Source organism: Taeniopygia guttata, chromosome 37, assembly GCF_048771995.1.
Source record: "Taeniopygia guttata chromosome 37, bTaeGut7.mat, whole genome shotgun sequence".
In the NCBI taxonomy this organism is placed as follows: Eukaryota; Metazoa; Chordata; class Aves; order Passeriformes; family Estrildidae; genus Taeniopygia; species Taeniopygia guttata.
In genome coordinates this window covers 209,481-233,967 of record NC_133062.1, presented here as the reverse complement: position 1 = coordinate 233,967, position 24,487 = coordinate 209,481, and the positions used below count along the sequence as shown (strand labels likewise).

Sequence of the window (24,487 nt, the reverse complement as noted above, 5' to 3'; positions counted from 1 at the left end):
GCTTCCGTGAGGCGCCGCCCGAGTGGCGAATGGGAGAGCGAGGAGACGGTAAAGGGGCGGAGCTTCTGTAACGGCGCCGCCCGCGCGGCCAATAGGAGAGCGAAGAGACAAAAAAGGGGCGTGGCTTCGCTAACGGCGGCCGCGCGAGGACGGGATGGTGGCCGCGAGGGGACAAACTGATTGAAATGAGCAAACGCGCGGATTTTGGGGAGATTTTGGGGGTTTTGGGGGTCCCAGCGGTGAATTTGGGGAGGGGTCGTTGGAGACACCCCCCCCCCACAGCGCCCCCCATCCCTGGGGGGTTTCAGCTCCCCCAAATCCCCACCAGCGCGGCCGCGGCGGCAAAACGGCGTTGGGGTCCCCAAAATCGGGGGGTTCTCCCCAAAATTGGGGTCTGATCCCCAAAATTGAGATTTTAACCCTCAAAATTGGGGGTTTTGGTCGCAAAATTTGGGGTCTGGGCCCCCGAAACCGTGACCTTTTGACCCCCAAAATTTGGGGTCTTTAATTCCCAAAATTGGGGATTTTAGGCCCAAAATCTGGGGGCGCGTTCCCCAAAATTGGGATTTCTTCAGATCCGAAATTGGGAGGTTTTGATCCCCCGAAACCGGGGGATTTCACCCCAAAACCGGGGATTTCACCCCAAAAACCGGGGGATTTTACCCCAAAACCGGGGGGGATTTAAGCCCCAAATTTGATAGTTTTGAACCCCAAACCTGGGGGATTTCACCCCAAACTGGTGATTTTACCCTAAACAAAAAAGGTCACCCCAAACCCGGAATTTAAAACCCCAAACCCGGAGGGATTTAACCTAAAATTTGAGTTTTTAACCCCAAACCCGGGGGTTTTACCCTAAACCAGGGGATTGCACCCCAAATTTGATCTTTTTACTCCAAATTAGAGTTTTGAACTGCAAACCCGCAGATTTCACCCCAAAATCGGGAATTTTGCACTCCAAACCTACAAATTTCACCCCAAAATTGAGAATTTCAAACCTCACAAATTTCACCCCAAAATTGGGAATTTTGCACTCCAAACCCACAAATTTCACCCCAAAATTGCGAATTTCAAACCCCAAAATCCGCAGATTTCCCCCCAAACCCCCCCCAACCCCAAAACAAACCCCACAACTCCACAAAAAAAAACCCCAAAAACTGGAAAAAACTCCTTTAATCGGGGTGGGGGAGGGGTCGGGGGTGGGGGAGGGGCGGGAGCTACGAGGAGGAACCAGCGCGGGGCGAATTTGGGGCCAAAACTCGGGAATTTGGGACAAAAGGAGGGGGAGGGGCGCGGCCCCGGCCACCCCGGAAGCGGAAGGTGGAGACCGGAAACGGAAAGTGGCAACCGGAAGCGGAAGGTAGCGACCGGAAGCGGAGGGTAGCAACCGGAATTAGGCCTGTGTTGACCGGAAGCAGGCCGGTGTTGACCGGAAGTAGGCCCGTGCTGACCGGAAGCGGGCCGGCGCTGACCGGAAGCTACCAGAAGTCGCGGCGGTGGTAGGAGTCGGGGTCGCAGAACTTGGTGACCACCACGCGGTTGGCGAACTTGCGGCCGGTCAGGCCCTGCATGGCCTTCTGGCAGTCGAACACCGAGGTGAACTCCACGAAAATCTGCGAAATTTGGGGAGAATTCCCGTGATTTTGGGAAAATTTGGGTTGTTTTTAGTAATTTTTAGTAATTTCACAGATTTGGGGTGATTTCAGGGGGATTTGGGTCACTGGGATGGGTACAAGGACAGAGGGACATTGGGGCCGTCTGGCAGTCAAACCTGGGCTCACCTGGGCTCACCTGAACTCACCTGAGCACACCTGAGATACACCTGGGCACACTCAGAGTCACCCCTGAACTCACCTGGGCACACCTGGGCACGCCTGGGTACAGCCCTGGCACACCTGAACTCACCTGGGCTCACCTGAGCACACCTGGGCTCACCTGGACACACTCAGAGTCACACCTGGGCACACCTGGGCACATCTGGGCTCACCTGAGCTCATTCAGAGTCACACCTGAGCTTACCTGGGCACACCTGAGCACCCCTGGGCTCACCTGGACACAGGTGGGGCACCCTTGGGCACACTCAGAGTCACCCCTGGGCACATCTGGGCTCACCTGAGCTCACTCAGAGTCACACCTGAGCTTACCTGGGCACACAGGTGAGCCCGTATCTCGGCTCTCTCACCTTTCCGCCCCCCGGGACCTCAAATCTCAATGGATTTAACCCTTTCCCATCCCTCCCAGCCCCATTTCTATCACACCTGGGCACACAGGTGAGCCCATATCTCGCCTCTCTCACCTTTCCACACCCTGGCACCTTGACGCCGTCGACGGGCCGCGGGATCTCGATGGATTTAACCCTTTCCTGTCCCCATTTCTATACCACCTGAGCACACCTGGGCACACCTGGGCACACAGGTAACCCTGTTTCACCTGTCCTTTACCTTTCCGCAGCCTGGGACCTCGACGCCGTCGACGGGCCGCAGGATCTCGATGGATTTAACCCTTTCCCATCCCTCCCAGCCCTGTTTCCAGCACACCTGGGCACACCTGGGCACACCTGGGCGCACAGGTAACCCCGAATCTCCGCTCTCTCACCTTTCCGCAGCCCGGGACCTCGACACCGTCGACGGGCCGCGGGATCTCGATGGATTTAACCCATTTTTATCCCCATTTTTATCACACCTGAGCACACCTGGGCACACCTGGGCACACAGGTGAGCCCGTATCTCCGCTCCCTCACCTTTCCACACCCTGGGACCTCGACGCCGTCGACGGGCCGCGGGATCTCGATGGATTTAACCCTTTCCCATCCCTGTCCCAGCACACCTGGGCACACCTGGGCACACAGGTGAGCCCGTATCTCGGCTCTCTCACCTTTCCGCAGCCCGGGACCTCGACGCCGTCGACGGGCCGCGGGATCTCGATGGACTTGACGGTGCCGTACCTGATTTAACCCTTTCCTGTCCCTCCCAGCCCCATTCCCAGCACACCTGGGCACACAGGTGAGCCCATTTCACCTGTCCTTTACCTTTCCACACCCCGGGACCTCGACGCCGTCGACGGGCCGCGGGATCTCGATGGATTTAACCCTTTCCTGTCCCTCCTATCCCCATTTCTATCATACCTGGGCACACAGGTGAGCCCATATCTCCGCTCTCTCACCTTTCCGCAGCCCGGCACCTCGACGCCGTCGACGGGCCGCGGGATCTCGATGGACTTGACGGTGCCGTACTTGCCGCACTCGTCGCGCACGTCCTCGACGATCTCCTCGTACTCGTCGTCGTCCAGCAGCTCCTCGGGCAGCACCATGTTGAGCAGGCACAGCACCTCGGTGGGGTGCCCGCCCATCTGCACCTGCGAGCTCATCAGCCCCGGCACCTGCAGCGTCACCGGCGTCTGGTTGATGGTGCTCTGCAACGGGAAAATCGGGAAAAATGGGGAAAAAATGGGGTAAATGGGGAAAATGGGGGGAAAAACGGGGGAATTGGGTAGGAAAAAATGGGATAAATGGGGGGAAAATGGGGGGGAAATGAGGAAAAAAAGGGATAAATGGGGTGATTGGGGGGGAAAAATGGGATAAATGGGGGGAAAAATGAGATAAACAGGGGGAAAATGGGATAAACGGGGGGGGGAATGGGATAAATGGGGGGAAATGGGGTAAATAGGGGAATTGGGGGGGAAAATGGGGGGAAAACGGGATAAATAGGGGGGAAATGGGATAAATGGGGGAATTGGGGGGAAAAATGGGATAAATGGGGGGAAAATGGGATAAATGGGGGGAAAATGGGATAAATGGGGGGGAAAATGGGGGAAAAATGGGAGAGATGGGGGAAAAAATGGGATAAATGGGGGGAAATGGGGAAAATATGGGATAAACGGGGGGGAAAATGGAGGAAAATGGGATAAATGGGGGGAAAAATGGGATAAATGGGGAAAACGGGGGAAAATGGGATAAACGGGGGGGAAATGGGATAAATGGGGGGAAAAATGGGATAAATGGGGGGAAAAATGGGATAAATGGGGGGGAAAAAATGGGATAAACAGGGTGATTGGGGGAAAAAATGGGGAAAAATGGGATAAACGGGGGAATTGGGGGGAAAATGGGATAAATGGGGGAAAATGGGGAGAGATGGGGGAAAACAGGTGGAAAATGGGATAAACGGGGGGGAAATGGGGAAAAAATGGAATAAATGGGGGAAATAGGGAAAATATGGGATAAATGGGGGGAAAATGGGGGAAAAATGGGATAAATGGGGGGGAAACGGGGAAAATGGGGGGAAAAATGGGATAAACGGGGGGAAAAATGAGGGGAAAAATGGGATAAACAGGGGGGAAAAATGGGATAAATGGGGGGGAAATGGGATAAATGGGGGGAAAACGGGGGAAAAATTGGATAAACGGGGGGAAATGGGGGGAAAATGGGGGGGAAATGGGATAAATGGGGAGAAAACAGGGAAAAAATGGAATAAATGGGGGGAAAAACGGGAAAAATGGGATAAATGGGGGGGAAATGGGGGAAATGGGGAAAATGGGGGGAAACGGGGGAAAAAATGGGATAAATGGGGGAATTGGGGGGGAAAAATGGGATAAATGGGGGGAAAAATGGGATAAGCGGGGGGAAAATGGGATAAACGGGAGGAAATGGGGGGAAAATGGGATAAATGGGGAAAAAATGGGATAAACGGGGGGAAAAATGGGATAAATGGGGGAATTGGGGAGAAACGGGGGGAATTGGGGGGAAAAATGGGATAAATGGGTTGATTGGGGGGAAAAATGGAATAAACGGGGTGATTGGGAAAAACGAGGGGAAAAATGGGGGAAATGGGATAAACGGGGGAATTGGGGAGGAAAAATGGGATAAACGGGGGAATTGGGGAAAAACGGGGGAAAAATGGGGGGAAAAATGGGATAAATAGGGGAATTGGGGGGAAAAATGGGACAGATGGGGGGAAAAACGGAACAAATGGGGGAATTGGGGGGAAAACGGGAGAGATGGAGGGGAAAATGGTATAGATGGGGAAAAAATGGAATACATGGGGGAATTGGGGGAAAAAATTGAATAAATGGGGAAATTGGGGGAAAAATGGAATAAATGGGGAAAAATGGAATAAATGGGGAAATTGGGGGGGAAAAATGGAATAAATGGGAGAATTGGGAGGGAAAAAATGAGATAAACAGGGGAATTGGGGGGGGGAATGGAACAATTGGGGAAAAACGGGAGAGATGGGGGAGTTGGGGGGAAAAATGTGAGAAAATGGTGAAAAAATGGGGGGAAAATAAGAGAAATGGGGGAAAATAAGAGGAAAAATGGCAGGGAAACATGGGGAAAAATGGGGGACAAAATGGGGGGGAATGGGAAAGAAAATGGGGGGAAATGGGGAAAAAACGTGAGAAAATGGACAAAAATGGGGAAAAATGGGGGGGAAATGGGGAGAAATTGGATAAATGGGGAAAAATGGAAAAAATGCAATAAAATGGGGGGGAAAATGGGACAAACATGGAGAACAAATGGGTCAAAATGAGGCAAATTGGGAAAAAAATGGAGGGAAAAAGGGGAGAAAATGGGGGGAAACAGGAGAAAAAATTGAAGAAATGGTGAAAATGAGGGAGAAATGAGAAAATAGTGAAAAATGTGGAAAATTTGAACAGAAATTTGGGGGGGACTCACCAGGGTGGCGTTCTTGGCCCCGACGCTCGCCCGCTGCACCAGCAGCTTCTTGTCCCCGAGCTGCATCCCGTTCAGCCCCGCAATGGCCTGGGGGGGTTCGGGGGGTCAGGGGGGCGGGGGGACCCCCTCCCCAAATTTGGGGGGGCTGAGACCCCCGGGGAGACCAGCAGGGCCAGGTTTGGGGGGAAATTCTGGGGGTTTGGGGGGAAATTCTGCGGTTTTGGGGCATTTGGGGGGGAAATTCTGGAGTTTTGGGGCATTTTGGGGGGGATTTGGGGGGTTTTAGGGGGAATTTGGGGTTCCAAAAGAATTTGGGGACCCCTCCCCAAATTTGGGGGGGCTGAGACCCCCCGGGGAGACCACCAGGGCCAGGTTTGGGGGGAAATTCTGGGGTTTTGGGGGGAAATTCTGGGATTTTGGGCACATTTTGGGCATTTTCGGGTTGATGTTTTGGGTTATTTTGGGCCGTTTCGGGCTGTTGTTTCGGGTCAGATTCTGGGCACATTTTGGGCAGTTTTGGGGCAGTTTTTGGGCTCATTTCAGGCGGTTTTGGTACCTGGTCGGTGACATTGATGTCCACGTACTTGCAGATTTTGGGTTATTTTGGGCTGCTGTTCTGAGTTATTTTTGCCTGTTTTGGGCCGTTTCGGGCTGTTGTTTCGGGTCAGATTTTGGGCATATTTCAGAGAGTTTTGGGGCAGTTTTGGGGCAGTTTTTGGGCACATTTTGGGCAGTTTTGGTACCTGGTCGGTGACATTGATGTCCACGTACTCGCAGATTTTGGGCAGTTTTGGGTTGATGTTTTGGGTTATTTTGGGCCGTTTCGGGCTTTTGCTTTGGATCAGATTTTGGGCAGTTTTGGGGCAGTTTTTGGGCTCATTTCAGGCGGTTTTGGTACCTGGTCGGTGACGTTGATGTCCACGTACTCGCTGATTTTGGGTTATTTTGGGCTGTTGTTCTGAGTTATTTTGGGTTATTTTGGGCCATTTCAGGCTGTTGTTTCAGGTCAGATTTTGGGCACATTTTGGGCACATTTTGGGCAGTTTTGGGGCAGTTTTTGGGCAGTTTTGGTACCTGGTCGGTGACGTTGATGTCCACGTACTCGCAGATTTTGGGTTTTCGGGTTGATGTTTTGGGTTATTTTGGGTTATTTTGGGCCGTTTCGGGCTGTTGTTTTGGGTCAGATTTTGGGCAGTTTTTGGGCAGTTTTTGGGCAGTTTTTGGGCTCATTTCGGGCAGTTTTGGTACCTGGTCAGTGACGTTGATATCCACGTACTCGCACATTTTGGGCAGTTTTGGGTTGATATTTTGGGCTGTTTTGGGCCGTTTCGGGCTGTTGTTTCGGGTCAGATTTTGGGCAGTTTTTGGGCCGTTTTCAGGCAGTTTTTGGGCTCATTTCAGGCGGTTTTGGTACCTGGTCGGTGACGTTGATGTCCACGTACTCACAGATTTTGGGCAGTTTTGGGTTGATATTTTGGGTTATTTTGGGCCGTTTCGGGCTGTTGTTTCGGGTGAGATTTTGGGCAGTTTTCAGGCAGTTTTGGGGCAATTTTTGGGCTCATTTCGGGCGGTTTTGGTACCTGGTCGGTGACGTTGATGTCCACGTACTCGCAGAAGGCGTAGCCTTTGCTCAGCCCCGTGGCGCTGTCCTTGACCAGGTTAAAGGCCTTGAGGGGCCCGAAGGACGTCAGCAGCTCCTTCACCTGCGGCGGAAATTCGGGAATTTGGGGACCGGGAATTCGGGAAATCCCTCTGGAATTTGGGAATTCCCCCCCTGGAATTTGGGAAATCCCTCTGGAATTTGGGATCCCCCTCCCCAAAACCCCCCCCGGGGTCCCAATCGCCCCCGTCCCGCTCCCTGTGCTGATCTGAGCTCAATTTTGGGAATTTTTGGGAATTTTGGGGAATTTTGGGATCCCCCGTGGAATTGAGAATTCCCCCCTGGAATTTTGGAATTCCCCCTGGAATGGGAAAAATCCCCCCTCAAAACCCCCCCAAAATCCCACCCTGGGGTCGATTTTTTGGGGTTTTTTTGGGGGATTTTGGGGTCTACTGCCCTGATTTAGGGGATGGGATTTTTTGGGGGGATTTTGGGGGGATTTTTAAGGAATTTTGGGGGGATTTTGGGGAGATTTTTGAAGGATTTTTGGGGGATTTTGGGGGGACTTTTGGAGGATTTTTGGGGAATTTTGGAAGGATTTTTGGGGGATTTTTTAAGGAATTTGGGGGTGGTTTTGAAGGATTTTTGGAAGGATTTTGGGGGGGATTTTGGGGGGATTTTTGAAGGAATTTGGGGGGATTTTGGAAGGATTTTTGGGGGGATTTTTGGGGGATTTTTGGGGGGATTTTTTAAGGAATTCTGGAAGGATTTTTGGAGGATTTTTGGGGGATTTTGGGGGGGATTTTTAAAGGAATTTTGGGGGGATTTTGGGGGGATTTTTGGGGGAATTTATGGGGGAATTTGGGGGGGATTTTTGAAGGATTTTGGGGGGATTTTTGAAGGATTTTTGGGGGATTTTTGGAGGGATTTTTGGGAGAATTTGGGGGGGATTTTTGGGGTTATTTTGGGGGAATTTTTGAAGGATTTTTGGGGGATTTTTGGAGGGATTTTTGGGGTTATTTTGGGGGGATTTTGGGGGAATTTTTGAAGGAGTTTTGGGGGGATTTTTGGGGTTATTTTGGGGTTATTTTGGGGGGATTTTGGGGCTCCCCCCCTCACCTGGTCGTCGTTCAGGTAATTGGGGAGGCCCCCAATGAAGAGTTTGTGGGCGGAGTCCGGCACCACCGTGGAGACAACACCTGGAAAAGGCCAAAAAATCCCCAAATTTCACCCCTGGGAGCCCCAAAACTTCACTTGGAACCCCAAAATCTCACCTGGGACCTCAAAATCCCACCTGGAACCCCAAATATCCCACCTGGGACCCCAAAAATCCACCTGGGACCCCCCAAAATCCCACTTGGAACCCCAAATATCCCACCTGGGACCCCAAATATCCCACCTGGAACCCCAAAATCCAACCTGGAACCCCAAAATCCCACCTGAAACCCCAAAATCCCACCTGGGACCCCAAAAATCACCCTGGGGTGATTCCCGGGTATTTTTGGGGTGCTTTAGGTCGATTTTTGAGATAGTTTTTGGGGTATTTCTGGGGGTATTTTTGGGGTGCTCTAGGGCGATTTTTGGGGTGTTTTTGGGGTATTTCTGAGAGGATTTTTGGGGGGATTTTTGGGGTAATTTTGGGGTATTTCTGAGAGGATTTTTGGGGGGATTTTTGGGGGATTTTTGGGGTAATTTTGGGGTATTTTGGGGCGCTCACCGGGCACATAGACCGAGGGGTTCTCGGACATGCCGGGCAGGGGTTGGGGGATTTTTGGGGGATTTTTGGGGTGAATTTGGGGTATTTTGGGGCGCTCACCGGGCACATAGACCGAGGGGTTCTCGGACATGCCGGGCAGGGGTTGGGGGATTTTTGGGGGATTTTTGGGGTGAATTTGGGGTATTTTGGGGCGCTCACCGGGCACATAGACCGAGGGGTTCTCGGACATGCCGGGCAGGGGTTGGGGGATTTTTGGGGGATTTTTGGGGTGAATTTGGGGTATTTTGGGGCGCTCACCGGGCACATAGACCGAGGGGTTCTCGGACATGCCGGGCAGGGGTTGGGGGATTTTTGAGGGATTTTTGGGGTGAATTTGGGGTATTTTGGGGCGCTCACCGGGCACATAGACCGAGGGGTTCTCGGACATGCCGGGCAGGGGCTGGGGGATTTTTGGGGTGAATTTGGGGTATTTTGGGGCGCTCACCGGGCACATAGACCGAGGGGTTCTCGGACATGCCGGGCAGGGGTTGGGGGATTTTTGGGGTAATTTTGGGGTGAATTTGGGGGATTTTGGGGCCCTCACCGGGCACATAGACCGAGGGGTTCTCGGACATGCCGGACAGGGGTTGGGGGATTTTTGGGGGATTTTTGGGGTGCTCTAAGGCGATTTTTGGGGTATTTTTGGGGTGCCTTTGGGGTATTTCTGAGAGGATTTTTGGGGGGATTTCAGGGTATTTTTGGGGTAATTTTGGGGTATTTTGGGGCGCTCACCGGGCACATAGACCGAGGGGTTCTCGGACATGCCGGGCAGGGGTTGGGGGATTTTTGGGGGATTTTTGGGGGATTTTTGGGGTGAATTTTGGGTATTTTGGGGCGCTCACCGGGCACATAGACCGAGGGGTTCTCGGACATGCCGGGCAGGGGTTGGGGGATTTTTGGGGTGATTTTGGGGTATTTTGGGGTGCTCACCGGGCACATAGACCGAGGGGTTCTCGGACATGCCGGGCAGGGGTTGGTAGTCGTGGGGCCGCCGGATCTTCAGCGACTGCCCCTGGAAGATGATCCCGTCGAAGGCCATGGCCTGCGTCGTCTCGTCCACCGAGCGGAACTGGGGGGAAAAAAACGAAATTTTGAGTTGGGGGAGCCTGAAAATGGGGTTAGGGACCCTGAAAATGGGGTTAGGGAGCACGAAAATGGGGTTAGGGAGCCCAAAAATGGGGTTAGGGAGCCCGAAAGTGGGGTTAGGAAGCCCCAAAATGGGGTTAGGGAGCCCAAAAATTGGGGTCACCGAAATTGGGTTAGGGAACCCCAAAATTGGGTTAGGAAAGCCTAAAATTGGGTTAGGGAAGCCTAAAATTGGGTTAGGGACCCCAAAATTGGGTTAAGAAAGCAAAAAATGGGTTGGGGGACCCCAAAATTGGGTTAAGGGACCCCAAAATTGGGTTAGGGGACCCTAAAATTGGTTGGGGACCCCAAAATTGCATGGGGGACCCCAAAATTGGGTTAGGGGACCCCAAAAATGGGGTTAGGGACCCCAAAATTGGGTTAGGGAGCCCAAAAATGGGTTAGGGACCACAAAATTGGGTTAGGGACACCGAAATTCAGGAGAGAAATTGTTAGGGAAGCCAAAAATGGGTTGGGGACCCCAAAATTGGGTTAGGGGACCCCAAAATGTGGTTAGGGGACCCCAAAATTGGGTTAGGGAAGCCTAAAAATGGGTTAGGGGAGCCTAAAAAGGCCATTTTGGGGCCGTTTTTGGGGCCGTTTTCGGGGTTTTCGGGCCCGGCACAGCCCCGAGCAGCCCCAAAATCCCCGGAATTGTCCCCAAAAAGGCGCGGGCACCTCGAGGAAGGCGAAGTTCTTGTCCTGGTTGATCTGCACGGCCAGGACGGGGTTCCCGGGGGCCTGGGTCAGCCCCCCCAGGCGCATTTGGGCGTTGAAGAAATCCATCATCGCTTCCTGGGGCAAAAAACACAAATTTTGGGTCAGTTGGGAAATTCTGGGGGGTCTGGGGGGTGATGGGATGGGGGAATCCCAAAGAGAGAGAAAAAAAGGGTTGGGAACAGTGAAAAATGAGTGAAAAATGGGGGAGAAAGGGTGAAATCAGAAAGAAAAAAATGAGAAATGAAAAAAATTAAGGTAACTAAACCAAAAATTTATAAAAAAAAATTTTACATATATATATCTATATATATATATATAAAGAGATATATTTATTATTATATTAAATTATATTATATGTTTTATGATATATAAATTATATTATACTATTTTATTATATATATTTTTATATTAAAATAAAAATACTACAATTCATTTTAAAAAAACAAAATTAAAGTGAAAAAAATAAGGTAACAGAGACTAAAAGTTAAAAAAAAAAATATTTAAAGAAATGAAATATAAGGAGAAAAATCAAACTGAAATCACCAAAAAACACAATAAAATCAATCAACCAAAGTTAAATTAGATTAGAAAAAAAATAAAAGAAACAGCAACAGTAATAACTGGGAGAATCAAACATAATAAATCAAAACCAGACAAAAATAATTCAAAAGAAACCCAAAACAACAAAGAAAAAATTCCAAAACCACCCCAGAGCCTGTGACCCCCCAGGAACCCCAAATTACCCCCCAAAAAAACCCTAAAAAAACCCAAATAACCCAACTAAAACCCCAAATAACCCAAATAACCCCCCAAAAACCCCAAATAACAGCCCCAAAACCCCAAATAACAGCCCCAAAAACCCCAAATAACCCCAAAAACCCCCCAAAACCCCCCAAAGGGCCCCGTCACACCTCGGTGATGCCGAAGGGGATGTTGCCCACGTAGAGGCGCCTCAAACCACAGCCCCAAAAACCCCAAATAACCCCAAATAACCCAACTAAAACCCCAAAACAATGCAAATAACCCAAACTAACCCAACTAAAACTCCAAATAACCCAACTAAAACCCAAAAAACCCCAAATATCTCAAATAACCCCCCAAAACCCCCTAATAACCCCCCAAATAACCCCCCAAATAACCCCCCAAATAACCTCAAATAACCCAAATAACCCCCCAAAAACCCCAAACAACACAACTAAAACCCCAAAATCCCCAAATAACCCCCAAAAAATCCAAAATAAACCCAACTAAAGCCCCAAATAGCCCCCAGAAAACCCCAAATAACCCAAATAACAGTCCCAAAAACCCCCAAAAAACCCCCAAATAACCCAAATAACAGTCCCAAAAACCCCAAAAAAAAACCCCAAAACCCCCAAAAAACCCAAATAACCCCCCAAAGCACCCCAGAGGCACCTCGGTGATGCCGAAGGGGATGTTGCCCACGTAGAGGCGCCTCAAACAACAGCCCCAAAAACCCCAAAAAACCCAAATAACAGTCCCAAAAACCCCAAAAAAAACCCCAAAACCCCCCAAAACCCCCAAAGGACCCCCGAGGCACCTCGGTGATGCCGAAGGGGATGTTGCCCACGTAGAGGCGCCTCAAACCACAGCCCCAAATAACCCCAAATAACCCAACTAAAACCCCAAATAACCCAACTAAAACCCCAAATAACCCAAATAGCCCCCCAAAACCCCAAATAACCCAACTAAAAAGCCAAATAACCCAACTAAAACCCCAAATAACCCAACTAAAACCCCAAATAACCCCAAATAACTCCCCAAAAACTCCAAAAATCCCCAAATAACACCAAATAACAGCCCCAAAAACCCCAAATAACCCAACTAAAACCCCAAATAACCCAACTAAAACCCCAAATAACCCCAAATAACTCCCAAAAAACTCCAAAACTCCCAAAATAACACCAAACGACAGCCCAAATAACCCCAAATAGCCCCTGGATAACCCAGAAATAAACTCAAATAATGCCCAAATAACCCAACTAAAACCCAAAACCCCCAAATAACTCCCCAAAAACCCAAATAACCCAACTAAAAACCCCAAAAATCCCAAATAAACCCCAAACAACCCAACTAAAACCCCAAATAACCCAACTAAAACCCCCAAAACCCCAAATAATCCCCAAAAATCCAAAATAAACACAACTAAAACCCAAAAAACCCCCAAAAACCCCCCAAGGACCCCGTTGCACCTCGGTGATGCCGAAGGGGATGTTGCCCACGTAGAGGCGCCGCGCCTGCCGCGTCATCTGGCTGCCCACCACGGGCACCGGCGTGGGCGTCACCGCCAGCCCGTCGGGGGTCATGGTGGGCAGCAGCGCCGTGGCCGGGATCTGCCCCGCCGCTGCGGGAAACGGGGGCTTGGAGGGGTCCTCAGGGGGCTGGGGGGGTTTGGGGGGGATTTGGGGGGGATTTGGGGGGATTTGGGGGGGATTTGGGGGGGATTTGGGGTCTCTAGGTTAGGGTTTGGGGGGGTTTGGGGCAGTTTGGGGGGGATTTGGGGGGGTTTGGGGTCTCTGGGATGGGGTTTGGGGGGTCCTGAGGGGGCTGGGGGCTCCGGGATGGGGTTTGGGGGGGATTTGAGGTCTCTAGGTTGGGGTTTGGGGTCTCCAGGTTGGAGTTTGGGGTCTCTAGTTTGGGGTTTGGGGGGTCCTGAGGGGGTCTGGGGGGGTTTGGGGTCCCTGGGATGGGATTTGGGGTCTCTAGTTTGGGGTCTGGGGGGAAATTGGAGGGGTTTGGGGTCTCCAGGTTGGGGTTTGGGGGGAATTGGGGGGATTTGGGGTCTCTCGGATGGGGTTTGGGGGGGTTTGGGGTCTCTAGTTTGGAGTCTGGGGGGTCCTGAGGGGGTCTGAAGGGGTTTGGGGTCTCCAGGATGGGGTTTGGGGGCAGTTTGGGGTCTCTAGGATGGGGTTTGGGGGGGTCTGGGGGGGTTTGGGGTCTCTAGGTTGGGGTTTGGGGGGGATTTGGGGGGGGTTTGGGGTCTCCAGGTTGGGGTTTGGGGGGATTTAGGTTCTCTAGTTTGGGGTTTGGGGGGTCCTGAGGGGGTCTGGGGGCTCCAGGTTGGGGTTTGGGGGGGATTTGGGGTCTCTGGGATGGGGTTTGGCGGGTTCCTGAGGGGCTTTGAGGGGTCCTAAGGGGGTTTGGGGGGGTTTGGGGTCTCTAGGTTGGGGTCTGGGGGGTCCTGAGGGGGTCTGGGGGGGTTTGGGGTCTCTGGGATGGAGTTTGGGGGAGATTTGGGGTCTCCAGAATGGGGTTTGGGGTCTCTAGTTTGGGGTGTCCTGAGGGGGTTTGGGGGGGATTTAGGGTCTCTAGTTTGGGGTTTGGGGGGATTTGGGGTCTCTGGGATGGGGTTCGAGGTTTCTGAGGGGGTTTGAAAGGTCCTGAGGTAGTTTGGGGGCGGTTTAGGGTCTCTGGGATGGGGTTTGGGGTCTCTGGGATGGGATTTGGGGTCTCTAGGTTGGGGTTTGGGGGGTCCTGAGGGGGTTTGAGGGGGATTTGGGGTCTCTGGGATGGGGTCTGGGGTCTCTAGGAGGGGATTTGGGGGGTTCTGGGGGGGTTTGGGGGGCCCTGAGGTACTTTGGGGGCAGTTTAGGGTCTCTGGGATGGGGTCTGGGGTCTCGAGGATGGGATTTGGGGGGGATTTGGGGGGGTTTGGGATCTCTAGTTTGGGGTCTGGGGGGTCCTGAGGGGGTCTGGGGGGGTTTCGGGTCTCTAGGTTGGGGTTTGGGGGGAACTGGGGGGGTTTGGGGTTTCTAGGTTGGGGTTTGGGGGGGGTTTGGGGTCTCTGGGATGGGGTTTGGGGGAGTTTGGGGTCTTTAGGTTGGGGTTTGGGGTCTCTGGAATGGGGTCTGGGGTCTCGAGGAGGGGATTTGGGGGGTCCTGAGGGGGTCTGGGGGTTCCTGAGGGGGTTTGAGGGCAGTTTGGGGTCTCTGGGATGGGGTCTGGGGTCTCTAGGATGGGGTTTGGGGTCTCTGACATGGAGTCTGGGATCTCGAGGAGTGGATTTGGGGGGTTCCTGAGGGGGTTTGGGGGGTCCTGAGGGGTCCTGAGGGGGTTTGGGGTCTCTGGGATGGGGTTTGGGGGGTCCCCGGGGATTTGGGGGGGGTCCCCGGGGATTTGGGGGGGGTCCCTGGGGATTTGGGGGGGGTCCCTGGGGATTTGGGGGGGGTCCCCGGGGATTTGGGGGTCCCAGGGGGGCTTTGAGGGGACATTGGGGTCCCTGGAAGGGTTTGGGGCCGTTCCTGGGAGGTCTTTAGGACGTTTTGGGGGTCCTGAGGGGGTCTGGGGGGGGTCCCCGGGGATTTGGGGGGGGTCCCGGGGGATTTGGGGGGGGTCCCTGGGGATTTGGGGGTCCCGGGGGAAGGGGTCTGGGTGAATTTGGGGAGGGGTCTCACCCTGCATGGCCTTGTACTGCATGGGGGTGATGTGCTCGAAGCCGGGGGGGGGCACGTCCCAATATTTCCGAATTTTCTTCTTCTTCTCGTGCCGGGGGGAGCGGCTGGGGGGGCACGGGGGGGGTTGGGGTGTCAGGGGGGGCTGGAGCACCCCAAAAACACCCCGAAAAAAACCCAAAAAAACCACCAAAAAACACCCCCAAAAAAACCTCCCTGAAAACCCCCCGAAAAAACCCAAAAAACTGCCCAAAAAACGACCCAAAAAAGACCAAAAAACCTCCCCCAAAACCCCCTGAAAAAACCCCAAAAACCACCCAAAAAACCCCAAAAAAAACCACACGAAAAACACCAAAAAACGCCCAAAAACCCCCCGAAAAAAACCACAAAAAACACCAAAAAACCTCCCCAAAAAACCTCCCCAAAAACACCCCGAAAAAAAAACCCCAAAACCACCCAAAAAAAACACCCAAAAAACCCCCCGAAAAAAAACACAAAACACCCAAAAACAGCCCAAAAAAACCACCAAAAATCCTCCCCAAAAAACCTCCCTGAAAAAAACCCAAAAAAACCCAAAAATTGCCAAAAAACCACCCGAAAAACACCAAAAAACCTCCCTGAAAAAAACCCCAAGAAACATCAAAAAACCACCCTAAAAAACACCTGAAAAACACCAAAAAACCTCCCCAAAAACCCCCCGAAAAAAAAACCAAAAAACCGAAAAACTGCCCAAAAAACCACCCAAAAAACCTCCCCGAAAAACCTCCCTGAAAACCCCCGAAAATAAACCAAAAACCACCCAAAAAACCTCCCTGAAAACCCCCTGAAAAAAAACCCCAAAACCACCCCAAAAAACCCCCCCAAAACCCCCCAAAAACCCCTCAAAAAAACCCCCCAAAAACCCCCAAAAAACCACCCAACGCCCCCCAAAAAACCCTCAACACCCCCCAAGAAATGCCCCCAAAAAAACCCAAAAATCTCCTTTAAAAATCCCCAAAAACTCCCCAAAATGCCCCAAAACCCCCCAAAAAGCCCCAAAATCCCCGACTCACCTCAGGGGGCCCGAGAGGCTCAGGGGGGACCTGGGGGGGGTGAGAAGGGGTGAGACCCCCCCCCAAAATTGGGGGTCCCCGGCCCCATTTGGGGGTTTTTAGACCCATTTTGGGGGTCCCCAGCCCCATTTTGGGGATCCTCAGCCCCACTTTGGGGTCCCCATCCCCATTTTGTGACCCCCAGCCCCATTTTGGGGGTCCCCCTCCCCATTTTGGGGGTCCCCAGCCCCATTTTGGGGTCCCCAGCCCCATTTTGGGACCCCAGCCCCATTTTGAGGGTTTTTAGACCCATTTTGGGGTCCCAAAGCCCATTTTGGGGTCCCCAGCCCCATTTTGGGGGTTTTTAGACCCATTTTGGGATCCCCAGCCCCATTTTGGGGATCCCCAGCCCCATTTGGGGGATCCTCAGCCCCATTTTGGGGTCCCCAGCCCCATTTTGGGGGTCCCGAGCCCCATTTTGGGGGTTTTTAGACCCATTTTTTGGATCCCCAGCCCCATTTTGGGGATCCCCAGCCCCATTTTGGGGGTCCCCAGCCCCATTTTGGGGGTTTTTAGACCCATTTTTGGGGTCCCCAGCCCCATTTTAGGACCCCCAGCCCCATTTGGGGGGTTTTTAGACCCATTTTGGGGTTTTTAGACCCATTTTGGGACCCCCAGTCCCATTTTGGGGTCCCCAGCCCCATTTTGGGACCCCCATCCCCATTTTGGGGGTCCCCAGCCCCATTTTGGGACCCCCAGCCCCATTTTGGGGGTTTTTAGACCCATTTTGGTGGTCCCCAGCCCCATTTTGGGGTCCCCAGTCCCATTTTGGGGGGTCACACCCCAAATTTGGGGGGTCACACCTCAATCCTGGTGGTCCGAGGGGGTTCCCAGTGTTCCCAGTATCCCCAGTGTCAGTTCCCAGTGCTCCCAGTATCCCCAGTGACCAATCCCAGTGCTCCCAGTGCTCCCAGTGCCCCCAGTGACCAATCCCAGTGCTCCCAGTATCCCCAGTACCAATTCCCAGTGTTCCCAGTGCCCCCAGTGTCAGTTCCCAGTGCTCCCAGTGCTCCCAGTGACCGATCCCAGTGCTCCCAGTATCCCCAGTGCCAATTCCCAGTGCTCCCAGTATCCCCAGTAACTGATCCCAGTACTCCCAGTGCCCCCAGTGACCAATCCCAGTACTCCCAGTATCCCCAGTAACAATTCCCAGTGTTCCCAGTATCCCCATTGTCAATTCCCAGTACTCCCAGTATCCCCAGTGACCGATCCCAGTGCTCCCAGTGCCCCCAGTGACTGATCCCAGTGCTCCCAGTATCCCCAGTGCCAATTCCCAGTGCTCCCAGTATCCCCAGTGCCAATTCCCAGTGCCCCCAGTGCCAATTCCCAGTACTCCCAGTGCCCCCAGTATCAGTTCCCAGTGCCCCCAGTATCGCCAGTACCAATTCCCAGTACTCCCAGTATCCCCAGTACCCCCAGTGTCAGTTCCCAGTGCTCCCAGTGCCCCCAGTACCAATTCCCAGTATCCCCAGTGACCCATCCCAGTGCTCCCAGTGCTCCCAATGACTAATCCCAGTGCTCCCAGTATCCCCAGTGTCAGTTCCCAGTACTCCCAGTATCCCCAGTGACCGATCCCAGTGCTCCCAGTGCCCCCAGTATCGTCAGTATCAGTTCCCAGTATCCCCAGTGACCAATCCCAGTGCTCCCAGTATCCCCAGTGACCGATCCCAGTACTCCCAGTGCTCCCAGTGCCAATTCCCAGTATCCCCAGTATCCGCAGTGTCAGTTCCCAGTGCTCCCAGTATCCCCAATAACAATTCCCAGTATCCCCAGTATCCCCAGTGACCGATCCCAGTATCCCCAGTGCTCCCCAGTGCCAATTCCCAGTGCTCCCAGTATCCCCAGTGACTGATCCCAGTGCTCCCAGTATCCCCAGTGACTGATCCCAGTGCTCCCAGTGCTCCCAGTGGCAATTCCCAATACTCCCAGTATCCCCAGTGACCAATCCCAGTACTCCCAGTATCCCCAGTGACTGACCCCAGTGTTCCCAGTATCCCAAATAACTGTTTCCAGTATCCCCAGTAACAATTCCCAGTGCTCCCAGTGACCCCAGTGCCAATTCCCAGTATCCCCAGTGCTCCCAGTGCCAATTCCCAGTGCTCCCATTGGCAATTCCCAATACTCCCAGTATCCCCAGTGACCAATCCCAGTACTCCCAGTATCCCCAGTGACTGACCCCAGTGTTCCCAGTATCCCAAATAACTGTTTCCAGTATCCCCAGTAACAATTCCCAGTGCTCCCAGTGACCCCAGTGCCAATTCCCAGTATCCCCAGTGCTCCCAGTGCCAATTCCCAGTGCTCCCAGTGCCAATTCCCAGTATCCCCAGTATGCCCAGTGACCCCAATGACCGATCCCAGTGCCCCCAGTGACCATTCCCAGTGCTCCCAGTGCTCCCAGTTACCGGCGCCGCCGGCGGTCCCGGGACACGCTGCGCTGGTCGCGGCTGTTCCCAGTGCCCCCAGTGCTCCCAGTATCAGTTCCCAGTGCTCCCAGTGCTCCCAGTATCCCCAGTGACCCCAATGACAATTCCCAGTGCTCCCAGTGACCCCAGTGACCGTTCCCAGTGCTCCCAGTATCCCCAGTGTCAATTCCCAGTGCTCCCAGTGCCAATTCCCAGTGCCCCCAGTGCTAATTCCCAGTGCTCCCAGTATCCCCAGTGTCAGTTCCCAGTGTTCCCAGTATCCCCAGTGACAATTCCCAGTATCCCCAGTAACTGCTCCCAGTATCCCGTGTCAGTCCCCAGTGTTCCCAGTACTCCCAGTATCCCCAGTGTCAGTTCCCACTGCCCCCAGTACCAATTCCCAGTACTCCCAGTATCCCCAGTGACTGATCCCAGTGCTCCCAGTGCCCCCAGTGACCATTCCCAGTGCTCCCAGTATCCCCAGTTACCGGCGCCGCCGGCGGTCGCGGGACACGCTGCGCTGGTCGCGGCTGTTCCCAGTGCCCCCAGTGACCCCAGTGACCCCAGTGACCCCAGTGACCATTCCCAGTATCCCCAGTATCCCCAGTTACCGGCGCCGTCTCCGGTCGCGGGACACGCTGCGCTGGTCGGGGCTGTTCCCAGTGCTCCCAGTAACCCCAATAACCATTCCCAGTATCAGTTCCCAGTATCCCCAGTGACCCCAATGACCCCAATAACCATTCCCAGTGCTCCCAGTATCCCCAGTGCTCCCAGTTACCGGCGCCGCCGGCGGTCGCGGGACACGCTGCGCTGGTCGCGGCTGTTCCCAGTGCTCCCAGTGCCAATTCCCAGTATCCCCAGTACTCCCAGTGCCAATTCCCAGTGCTCCCAGTGACCGATCCCAGTGCTCCCAGTGCCCCCAGTGCCAGTTCCCAGTGCCCCCAATGACAATTCCCAGTGCTCCCAGCATCCCCAATGACCAATCCCAGTGCTCCCAGTATCCCCAGTGCCCCCAGTGACTGATCCCAGTGCCAATTCCCAGTGCTCCCAGTGCCCCCAGTGCCAATTCCCAGTGCTCCCAGTGTCAGTTCCCAGTGCTCCCAGTATCCCCAGTGCCCCCAATGACCGATCCCAGTGCCCCCAATGACCAATTCCCAGTATCCCCAGTGCCTCTAGTGACCGATCCCAGTGTTCCCAGTACCCCCAGTGTCAGTTCCCAGTACTCCCAGTGCCCCCAATGACCGATCCCAGTGCTCCCAGTGCTCCCAGTACCAATTCCCAGTGCTCCCAGTATCCCCAGTGACCGGTCCCAGTGCTCCCAGTGCCCCCAGTATCAGCTCCCAGTATCCCCAGTGACCCCAATAACCAATCCCAGTATCCCCAGTGCTCCCAGTTACCGGCGCCGTCTCCGGTCGCGGGACACGCTGCGCTGGTCGCGGCTGTTCCCAGTGCCCCCAGTGCCAATTCCCAGTGCTCCCAGTATTCCCAATGACAATTCCCAGTGCTCCCAGTGCCAATTCCCAGTACCCCCAGTGCCCCCAGTAACCATTCCCAGTGCTCCCAGTGCTCCCAGTGCCCCCAGTATCAGATCCCAGTGCCCCCAGTGACCATTCCCAGTGCTCCCAGTGCTCCCAGTGCCCCCAGTATCAGATCCCAGTATCCCCAATAACCATTCCCAGTGCTCCCAGTATCCCCAGTATCCCCAGTTACCGGCGCCGCCGGCGGTCCCGGGACACACTGCGCTGGTCGCGGCTGTTCCCAGTGCTCCCAGTGCCAATTCCCAGTATCCCCAGTGACCCCAGTATCCCCAGTACCCCCAGTTACCGGCGCCGTCTCCGGTCGCGGGACACGCTGCGCTGGTCGCGGTTGCGGCGCTCTCGGGAGCGGCTGTTCCCAGTGCCCCCAGTATCCCCAGTGACCCCTCCCAGTGCCCCCAGTTACCGGCGCCGCCGGCGGTCGCGGGACACGCTGCGCTGGTCGCGGCTGTTCCCAGTGCCCCCAGTGACCCCAGTGACCCCAGTGACCCCAGTGACCCCAATGACCATTCCCAGTGCTCCCAGTGACCCCAATGACCAATCCCAGTATCCCCAGTGACCCATCCCAGTGCTCCCAGTGCCCCCAGTTACCGGCGCCGTCTCCGGTCCCGGGACACGCTGCGCTGGTCGCGGGTGCGGCGCTCTCGGGAGCGGCTGCGCCGTTTGCGGTCGCGGCTGCGGGAGCGGCTGTGGGAGCGCTTCCGGTGACGGTTCTCCTTGTCCCGCTCTGGAAAGTGATTAAATTAATTAAATATTAATTCATTAATTAATTAATTATTAAATTAAACCCCCACGGTTCTCCTTGTCCCGCTCTGAAAAGTGATTAAATTAATTAAATATAGCAAAATTAACCCAAAATAACCCCAAAAACCCCACGGTTCTCCTTGTCCCGCTCTGAAAAGTGATTAAATTAGTTAAATATTAATTCATTAATTAATTAATTATTAAATTAAACCCCCACGGTTCTCCTTGTCCCGCTCTGGGAAACACAAAAAATTAATTAAATATATCAAAAATAACCCAAAATAATCCCAAATCCCACAGTTCTCCTTGTCCCGCTCTGGGATGGAGATTAAATTAATTAAATTTATCAAAATTAACCCAAAATGGTCCAAAAAACACAGATCTCCTTGTCCCGCTCTGGAATAGAGAGAAAATTATTTAAATATAGCAAAATTAACCCAAAATGGCCCAAACCCCCACGGTTCTCCTTGTCCCGCTCTGAAATACAGATTAAATTAATTAAATATTAATTAATTAATTAATTAATTATTAAATTAAACCCCCACGGTTCTCCTTGTCCCGCTCTGAAACGGTGATTAAATTAATTAAATTTATCAAAATTAACCCAAAATGGCCCAAAAACCCCACGGTTCTCCTTGTCCCGCTCTGGGAAACACAGAAAATTAATTAAATATAGCAAAATTAACCCAAAATAATCCAAACCCCCACGTTCTCCTTGTCCCGCTCTGAAAAGTGATTAAAGTAATTAAATAGCACAAAATTAACCCAAAATAATCCAATCCCCACGGTTCTCCTTGTCCCGCTCTGGGAAACACAGAAAATTAATTAAATATAGCAAAATTAACCCAAAATGTACCCAAAACCCCACGGTTCTCCTTGTCCCGCTCTGGAATGGTGATTAAATTAATTAAATTTATCAAAATTAACCCAAAATAACCCAAACCCCACGGTTCTCCTTGTCCCGCTCTGGAATACAGAGAAAATTAATTAAATTTATCAAAATTAACCCAAAATGTACCAATCCCCCACGGTTCTCCTTGTCCCGCTCTGGAACGGTGATTAAATTAATTAAATATATCAAAATTAACCCAAAATAATCCAATCCCCACGGTTCTCCTTGTCCCGCTCTGAAAAGTGATTAAATTAATTAAATATAGCAGAATTAACCCAAAATGGGCCAAAACCCCACGGTTCTCCTTGTCCCACTCTGGAAACGGAGAGAAAATTAATTAAATATAGCAAAATTAACCCAAAATGGCCCAAACCCCACAGTTCTCCTTGTCCCGCTCTGGGAAACAGATTAAATTAATTAAATATATCAATATTAACCCAAAATGTACCAAAACCCCCACGGTTCTCCTTGTCCCGCTCTGGAAAGTGATTAAATTAATTAAATATAGCAAAATTAACTCAAAATGGCCCAAAACCCCCACGGTTCTCCTTGTCCTGCTCTGGAAATGGAGAGAAAATTAATTAAATGGCATAAAATTCACCCAAAATAACCCCAAATATCCCAAATCCTCCAGTTCTCCTTGTCCCGCTCCGGAAACAGTGATGAAATTAAGTAAATATCACAAAAATAACCCAAAATAACCCAAAATATCCCAAACCCCCCGGTTCTCCTTGTCCCACTCTGCAAAAAGAGAGAAAACTAACTAAATATCACAAAATAAACCCAAAATAACCCAAAATATCCCAAACCCCCGGTTCTCCTTGTCCCATTCTAGAAAACAGAGAAAATCTAATAAAAAACCCAAAATAAACCCAAAATATCCCAAAACCGCTGGTTCTCCTTGTCCCATTCTGCAAAAGAGAGAAAATTAAAAAAAAATCCCAAAATAAATCCAAAATATCCCAAACTAACTCAAACCCCCAGGTTCTCCTTCTCCCGCTCTGCAATCACAGAAAATTAACTAAATATCCCAAAATAAACAGAAAATAACCCAAAAAAACTCAAAACCCCCGGTTCTCCTTGTCCTATTCTGGAAAACAGAGAAAATTCAACAAAAAACCCAAAATAAATCAAAACAACCAAAATAACCCAAAATCTCCAGGTTCTCCTTGTCCTGCTCTACAAAGAGTGATAAAATTAACAAAATACCCCAAAATAAACCCAAAATCACTCCAAATTACCCCAAACCTCCCCCAAAATATCTCCAAAAATAACCCCCAAAATCCCCTCAAAATAACCCCAAATTAGCTCAAAAAATAACCCCCAAAATCCCCCAAAATAACCTCAAATTAGCTCCAAAAATAACCCCAAAATCCCCCCAAAATAACCCCAAATTCCCCTCAAAATAACCTCAGAAACCCCAAAATCACCCAAAATTGTGGAGGGGGATCAAGAACCCAAAATTGCCCCAAAATTGAGACGGTCAAAACCCCAAAATTATCCCAAAATCTGGGGGGTTAAACCCCAAAATTACCCCAAAATTTGATGGGGTTAAAACCCCAAAATCACCCAAAATTGAGAGAGGGTCAAAAACCCCAAAATTACCCCAAAATTTTGGGGAGGTCAAAACCCCAGAATCACCCAAAATTAAGAGAGGGTCAAAAACCCAAAATTATCCCAAAATTTGGGGGGGGGGGGTGTCAATTCCCAAAATTATCCCAAAATTGAGAGAGGGTCAAAAACCCCAAAATTGCCCCAAAATTGAGAGGGTCAAAACCCCACAATTACCCCAAATTGAGAGAGGGTCAAAAACCCAAAATCACCCCAAAATAGAGAGGGTCAAACCCCAAAATTACCCCAAAATTACCCCAAAATTACCCCAAAATTTGGGGGGGTCAAAACTGGGGTGGGGGACCCCAAAATTGGATATTGGGGGGGTGGGAACCCCAAAATTAAAAGGGGTCAAAATTTGGGGGGGGGAGTCAAATTTGGGGTGGGAAATCCCAAATTCGAGAGGGGGACCCCAAATTTGGGGATTGGGGGGGTTCGCCCCAATTTTTGGGGGGGGGGGGGGTCACGAGGGGTGACCCCAAATTTTTTGAGGGGTCCCAAATTGGGGGTGGGGGGACCCCAAAATTGGGGGGGGGGTCAAACCAAAATTCGGGGGGGGGGTTCCCAAATTGGGGGGGGGGTCACAAAGGGTGACCCCAAATTTTGGGGGGTCACCCCCCCCCCCCCCCCCCCCGCGGGGTCTCCCCGTGAGGCGCGGGATGAGGGGGGGGGCGGGGCCGGTACCTTGTTTGTTCTCGTTCAGCTGCCGCTCGAACTCGTCGAAGTCGGACATGGCGGCGGCGCTTCCGGGACCCTCCCGGAGCCTTCCCGGTACCGCCCGGAGCCTTCCCGGAGCCTCCCGGTGCCTCCCGGAGCCTCCCGGTGCCTCCCGCTCCTCACGGCCGCCCTCAGGCCGCGCCGCCTCCGCCCGCGCTCCGCCACTTCCGGCCGCGCTCGGCCACTTCCGCCGCCGCTTCGGCCCTTTCCGCCGCCGCTT

The 24,487-nt window shown here is 52.4% G+C and overlaps 1 protein-coding gene across 7 annotated transcripts; it reads right to left on the bottom strand.

Moving 5' to 3' along the window:
- Positions 1-1,152: 1,152 nt before the first annotated feature.
- On the bottom strand, positions 1,153-24,487 carry U2AF2 (U2 small nuclear RNA auxiliary factor 2). Of its 7 annotated transcripts, none has more exons than XM_072921537.1 (14): positions 24,235-24,487; positions 20,937-21,030; positions 19,547-19,588; positions 16,328-16,357; positions 15,279-15,382; positions 13,077-13,228; positions 10,825-10,941; positions 9,952-10,090; positions 8,385-8,464; positions 7,246-7,368; positions 5,666-5,752; positions 3,230-3,408; positions 2,872-2,941; positions 1,153-1,610 (listed from the first exon to the last, which is right to left on the bottom strand). In XM_072921537.1, exons 1-14 carry the CDS (start codon positions 24,281-24,283, stop codon positions 1,476-1,478), a joined length of 1,401 nt encoding a protein of 466 aa, XP_072777638.1. In that variant the 5' UTR covers positions 24,284-24,487; the 3' UTR covers positions 1,153-1,475. The 7 variants fall into 7 exon arrangements, with proteins under 7 accessions (XP_072777638.1, XP_072777637.1, XP_072777635.1 ...); XM_072921536.1 differs by lacking the exon at positions 19,547-19,588 and adding an exon at positions 19,257-19,298; XM_072921534.1 differs by lacking the exons at positions 2,872-2,941; positions 19,547-19,588 and adding an exon at positions 2,294-2,311 and having other exon boundaries at positions 3,178-3,408; positions 20,895-21,030; positions 24,235-24,485.

Excerpts from the sequence above, each read along its gene's own strand:
- U2AF2 (XM_072921537.1), bottom strand. The coding sequence starts at position 24,283 with ATGTCCGACTTCGACGAGTTCGAGCGGCAGCTGAACGAGAACAAACAA. Across the intron at positions 16,358-19,546 it reads CGCGACCGCCGGCGGCGCCG|GTCCCCCCTGAGCCTCTCGG; the intron begins GTAACTGGGAGC and ends CACCCCCCCCAG. Across the intron at positions 3,409-5,665 it reads GGGCCAAGAACGCCACCCTG|AGCACCATCAACCAGACGCC; the intron begins GTGAGTCCCCCC and ends TTCCCGTTGCAG.